General features: G+C 41.4%; 1 protein-coding gene across 1 annotated transcript; it reads left to right on the forward strand.

The window, feature by feature from the left end:
* The first annotated feature begins 5,852 nt into the window (after positions 1-5,852).
* Positions 5,853-6,374, forward strand: LOC120079192 (uncharacterized). The gene has a single exon (XM_039033358.1). The coding sequence runs from the start codon at positions 5,853-5,855 to the stop codon at positions 6,372-6,374; it is 522 nt and encodes a 173-aa protein (XP_038889286.1).
* The last annotated feature ends 321 nt before the right edge of the window (positions 6,375-6,695 follow it).

Below are 6,695 nucleotides of genomic sequence, written 5' to 3' on the forward strand. Positions count from 1 at the left end.
AAGGAGAGAGGGCTAACACTTGCGAGAGCAAGAATATACATCTGGAACAAAGTTGGAGTGAAAAAAAGTAGTGTAAAAGGCCACGGGAAGCAAGACATTGCTTACCGGGCTTCTTATCTCTCAAATCCATTTGATATTTTGTATTCAGTACTTGATTTAAAGCAAATGGAAATCTCATTTCAATCTATGATCAATCTCTCCATATTTCGCATGAGTAGCTAAATTTCTGAATAGGTTGAGAAGTACTTAGCTAGCATGTCTTAAGATTTACATTTTATACGATCATCTTGTCTTATGTATGCATCATTCACCTTTAGAGATACTTGAGAGAGTAGTCTAAAGATAGAATCTAGACTTGAAAGAGTCAAATTAGAATATAGGCTTCAGAGAGTCAGATTAGAATCACATAAGCAAGGAATAGAAACTTAGACATAAGTTCTATTGTTATTTACACATCGCATGTGCCCTAGAAATAGGAATGATTGTATGCGGTCACCTTGTTTTATGTCTGCATCATTCATCATCCCATAGACAAGAATAGAGGCTTAGACATAAGTCCTATCGACTTTTTCATATACACATCGCATGCGTCCTAGAAATAGGAATTATGGCATTCTGCATTGAGAAATGACGTGCTATTATTTGTGTGTAGCATGATCGCATAACTTATGCACAATCTTAGGAAATGTTAGCTAAACCCCTTCTTTACCCCTTCATCGCATACTCATTATAACTCTACGCTTTTATCAACTCTGCGTTCAACTCCATCGTATAGGAAAAATTCTTATTCAAACACTATCCACTTCATTTGTTTTTACCACCGCAAAAGAATCAAAGTGTCTGTCGCATATTTACTTAGTAGTCCCTGTGTTCGACCTGGACTTACCAGGAAACCTAAGAAGGCTTACACTTGGGTCTTATTAAGGAAACGTGCATGTTCACCGCATAACACACATCACAGCAACTCACACCATAACATATCACAATTTACACGCATCAAGTTTTTGGTGCCGTTACCGGGGACTACGGTTCATATTGTGCTAACCTTTTTTATTTTCTTTGTAGCTTTCGACCTCTGTGCATTGCCAATCCTTCGGTGAGGGAAGAAGCAGGCGTCGCATGAGCGAAAGACACGCTTCTGAGCCCAACTGACCTACAGATCGAAAGAACATTCCGAAGAAGACAGAGAGACAACCGCTGACAACAAGGAAGAACTCTCATAATGGCGAAACAGTCGGAAGAAAGATCTGCAAATGCGAACAACATTATGGCAAATCCTATCCTCCTGGAAAATGATCGCAATAGACCCATCCGGGACTATGGTCACCTAACCTGTATGATTTCTCCCCAGGAATCATGAGGCTAGCTTTGGACGGATCAATGTTCGAGATGAAGCCAGTTATGTTACAGATGATCCAAACAGCCAGACAGTTAGGTGGACGGCTTGGCGAAGATCCGCACGCCCATCTCTGGGGCTTTATTGAAATTTGTAACACTTTTGTGTTCCCGAATATCTCTGCTGAAGAAGTTCGACTCACGCTATTTCCATTTTCGTTATGCGATAAAGCAAGGAAATGGGCATACTCCTTCGAACCAGGGGAGATAACCTCGTGGGAACAGGTTGTTGAGAAGTTCATGAAGAAATATTTCCCTCCTACAGAGAATGCCAGAAGGAGGAAGTTAATCACAAATTTTGAACAAGAAGAAAACGAATTGCTCAGGGACACGTGGGCGAGGTTTAAGAGATTAGTGTGAGATTTTCCACACAAAGGATTACCAAATTGCCTCTAGATGGAAATTTTCTACCATGGATTAAATCCTACATCGCAGACAGCTACCAATGTGGCAGCAGTAGGTGGTCTGCTAGATAAGATGTATGATGAGGCTAAAAACATTCATGATCACATATCGAAAAATCATGAAGATTGGTAGGAAAACGATCAACGAGTAAAAACAAGAAAAGGTAACGCAAATAATGGTGCCATCACATCTTTGCAGAATCAAATGAATGCGATAATAAATTTGTTACAGGGCATCGCAATCAACAACCCTGGAACGCAAAGAGGGCAGGTCAACGCAATAGAACAGACGAGCACCAGTTGTGCTACATGTGGAGAATTGCATTCAATTGAAGAGTGTCCAGGAACCCGTAGTCAATCTACTTTGTCAAGAACAAACCTTTCTCAAATACATTCAACCCCGAGTGGAGAAACCACCCTAATTTTGCTTGGAAAAATAACCAACAACAAGGATATCAACCTATGACGCAAAAAGAAGGACCGCCAGGATTTTTCCAACGAACTAACGGTCAACAGCAACAACAAGCCAGCAGCTCACGAGCACCGCCATCATTCTCTTTAGAGAACTTGTTAAAACAGTACATTGAAAAGAATGAGACGGTCCTCTAAAACCAGGCGACTTCCATCCGTAATCTAGAAATCCAAATAGGACAGATTGTGGGAGAGCTGAAAAATAGACCACAAAGGACATTACCGAGCTCAATTGAGCTCCCTCGCAACCCGAGGAACACAGGGAAAGAGCATTGTCAAGCAGTCAAACTACGAAGTGAAAAGACAACGGCGGAAGAAAGGAAAGAGCCTAGCACGACCAATCGAATGCGATGGAATTAAAGAAACCGTTGACCCAAAATGAATCAGAAGAGCCCGAGACAATTTAACCAAAAGTTGCAACCACCTTCAAACCTCTAGACCACGAAACAATGAAGGTACCACTACCACCATTCCCGCAAAAACTGAAAAAGAAGCAAAATGATGAAGGTCGGTATCATCGCTTTCTGGAATTATTAAAACAGCTACACATCAACATTCCTTTTGCAGAAGCAAGAGCAAATGCCGAAATATGCCAAGTTTTTTAAGGATATGGTGTCGAAGAAAAGAAATACAGGAAAGTTCGCTATAATGGCATTAACACAAAAATCAAACACTATAATCCCACCAAAGATGCGTGACCTAGGAAGCTTTACGATACCCTACTCAATTAGCGGGATATACTTCGATCAAGCATTATGCGATCTTATGGCCAGCATAAATTTAATGCCCCTTTCAATCTTCAAACAGTTGAATGTGGGGAAGTTGACACCCACGACGGTGAGTCTCCAGCTTGCAGACAAGTCCCTAGTACACTCTCAAGGAAAGTTAAAGGATGTCTTGGTCACAATCTATAAATTCATTCTACCGGTAGACTTCATCATTCTAGATTATGAGGCGGACAAAGATGTGTCTATCATATTAGGATGACCATTCCTGTCTACTGGTCGTGCCCAAATAGATGTGCACAAAGAAGAGCTCACGATGAGTATCAATAGGAAGAAGCTCAAGTTTAACATCATCAAAGCGATGAAGTATCCAGAAGATGAAGGCCTATCAGATTCTGACAATGAACACAATTGCGATGAAGAATTGGAGTCCGAAGAAGAAGATGAAGAAAAGGATGCGACAACATCCGTAGAAACCTGCCATGTAATCACAGAGATAGTAAGCCATGACAAAAATTTGAATTTAAATGAAGAGAGAAAAACACAAAAACCTTCCTTAGAACAACCACCTACCTTGGAGCTGAAAACTCTGCCAAGTCATTTGAAACATGTTTTCCTTGGGCAAAATGAAACCTTGTCGGTAATAATATCCTCTGTGCTACCAGAAGAATAAAAAAATGCGTTGCTCAGCATTTTGAAGACGTATATAAAAGCAATCAGGTGGACGCTAGAAGATATAAGAGGAATTAGCCCAACATACTGCATGCACAGAATTCGACTCGAAGAAAACCAAAAAGGCTCTATCGAACCTCAACGCAGACTGAACCCTACGATGAAGGAGGTTGTAAAAAAGGAGATCATTAAATGGTTAGACGCGGGCATCATATACCCTATCGCCGATAGCACGTGGGTTAGCCTCGTGCAATGCGATCCCAAGAAGGGCGCAATGATGGTAGTCCTGAATGGAAACAACAAATTAATACCCATGAGGACCGTCACTAGTTGGCAGATTTGCATGGACTACCGGAAGCTTAATGCGGCGACAAAGAAGGATAATTTCCCTTTACCTTTTATTGATCAAATGCTAGACTGACTAGCAGGAAATGACTACTTCTATTTTCTTGATGGGTATGCAGGCTACAACCAGATAATGATTGCACCAGAAGACTAAGAAAAGACCATATTCACCTACCCACATGGAACGTTTGCTTTTCGTCGCATGCAACTTGGATTATACAATGCGCCGACCACATTTTAGAGGTGCATGATGGCAATCTTCTCCAAGTATCTCGAGGATTCAGTGGAACTCTTTATGGACGATTTCTCAGTTTACGGGAAAATGTATGAAGTCTGTTTGAAAAGCTTGGAGAGTAAACTAAAAAGATGCGAAGATACCAATCTGGTGCTGAATTGGGAGAAATGCCATTTCATGGTTAACGAAGGAATTGTGCTCGGGCACAAGGTTTCCAAGGAGGGGTTTGAGGTGGATAAAGAAAAAATTGAGGCCATTGAAAAACTTCCACCTCCAGCAAATATAGAGGCTGTAAGAAGTTTCTTGGGACATGCAGGATTCTACCGACGATTTGTGAAGGACTTCTCTAAGATAGCTCGACTGTTGAGTGTGTTGTTAGAAGCTGATAGAACTTTTGACTTTGATTCACAACGCTTCAACGCATTCAAAGTACTGAAGAACACATTAATTACAGCGGCTATTTTGATCGCACCCGACTGGACAAAGCCATTGAAGTTAATGTGTGATGCCAGCAGTTATGCGATGGGGGCAGTGTTAGCACAGAAGGAAAAGACAATGTTGCACCCCATCGCATATGCGAGAAGAACATTGAACTTCGCACAGGCAAACTACACTACCATAGAGAAGAATCTTCTTGCGGTAATCTTTGCGCTTGAAAATTTTCGACCTTACTTATTGGGATCCAAAGTTATAGTTCACATCGACCACTCGGCATTAAGATATTTAATGACCAAAAAAGATGCAAAGTCGAGGCTAATCCGATGGGTTCTCCTCCTTCAAGAATTTAACATGGAGATAATTGACAGCAAGGGAATGGAGAACCCAGTCACTGACCACTTACCAAGATTAAAGAATCCTGAAGACGACCGCATTCAGTCGAAGGTTAACGCATCCTTTCCAGATGAGCAGTTGTTCAAACTTGAAGAATTACCATGGTACGCATATGTTGTCAATTTCCTGGTCTGCTGAATCTTTACAAAAGGGGACCAGACCAGATCTTGCGACTCTGTATGCCAGAGACTTCTTTTCATCGCATACTTTTTCAATGCCATGACTCACCCTACGATGGACATTTCAGGGGTCAACACACAGCAACAAAAATTTTACAAAGCGGGTATTATTAGCCGACTCTGTTTAAGGATGCGCGAGACGATTCTATGAAATGCGACAAGTGTCAACGCACGGAAAAAATTTCAAGGAAGAATGCGATGCCGATGAACATTATATTGAAGTTTCGACGTTTGGGGCATAGACTTCATGGGACCATTTTCACCATCAAATGGTCACAAATACATTCTGTTGGTCGTCGATTATGTCTCCAAGTGGATTGAAGCGGTATCATGCGTCGCAAACGATGCGGCAACAGTCTATAAATTCTTGCAGAGAAATATCTTCACTCGTTCTGGCACCCCACGTGCCATAGTAAGTGATGACGGCTTCCACTTTGTCAATGGCATCATTAACAAACATCTGCTCAAGTACAATGTCCATCACAAGATCGCTACTGCATATCACCCCTAGACAAACGGCTAAGCCGAGGGGTCTAATAGAGAAATCAAGCTAATTCTAGAAAAGGTGGTGTATCCTTCACGAAAGGACTGCGCCATGAAGCTTGACGAGTGGGCATATAGGACTGCCTATAAAACAGCAGTACGCATGTCCCCATATGCATTGGTGTTTGGGAAGGCATGTCATCTACCACTGCAATTAGAGCATAAGGCGCCGTGGGCAGTGAAGAAACTTAACTTTGATCTAAAGTTCACAGGGGAGGAGAGAAAACTTCAGTTACTCGAGCTAGACGAATGGAGAATTCAAGCATATGAAAATGCCAAGATCTACAATGAATGTACAAAGCGTTGGCTTGACAAGCGATTGTGTGAAAGGAATCTCCAGGTTGGTCAGAAGGTCTTGCTATTCAATTCTAGGCTACGACTCTTTCCGGCCAAATTGAAATCATGCTGGTCCGGATCATTCATAATTAAAGAAGTATTCCCACACGGTGCGGTCGAATTAATAAATGAAGAAGGGACCAATGCATTTAAGGTCAATAGACAAAGAGTCAAGATGTATCATGGAGGAGACTTTCATCACGAGAAATCCTCCGTGGACCTGAGGAATCCAGAATGAAGAAGAAACGAGTAGTCCCTGCGTTGATATGCGACACACATTCATTAGGGATGAATCCTTTTTTTTTTTTTTGGTATAGAAACGAGTAGTCCCTGCGTTGATATGCGACACACATTCATTAGGGATGAATCCTTTTTTTTTTTTTTTGGTATCCTTTGATATTTTTCTTTCATGAATTTGTCTTACTTTTTGCATAACCACTATTCTTTAAAATTACCAACTCTTTCGTTCATACTTTTTACCCTCTTGATATTTGGCAATGATCTTAGTGAACGATTGCGATGGAGCTATGCGATAACCTAAAAACATGCGACCGGTTCG

The sequence above is a fragment of the Benincasa hispida genome, chromosome 6 (genome assembly GCF_027475165.1).
Source record: "Benincasa hispida cultivar pf3 chromosome 6, pf3_genome.v1.1, whole genome shotgun sequence".
NCBI classification, from domain to species: Eukaryota; Viridiplantae; Streptophyta; class Magnoliopsida; order Cucurbitales; family Cucurbitaceae; genus Benincasa; species Benincasa hispida.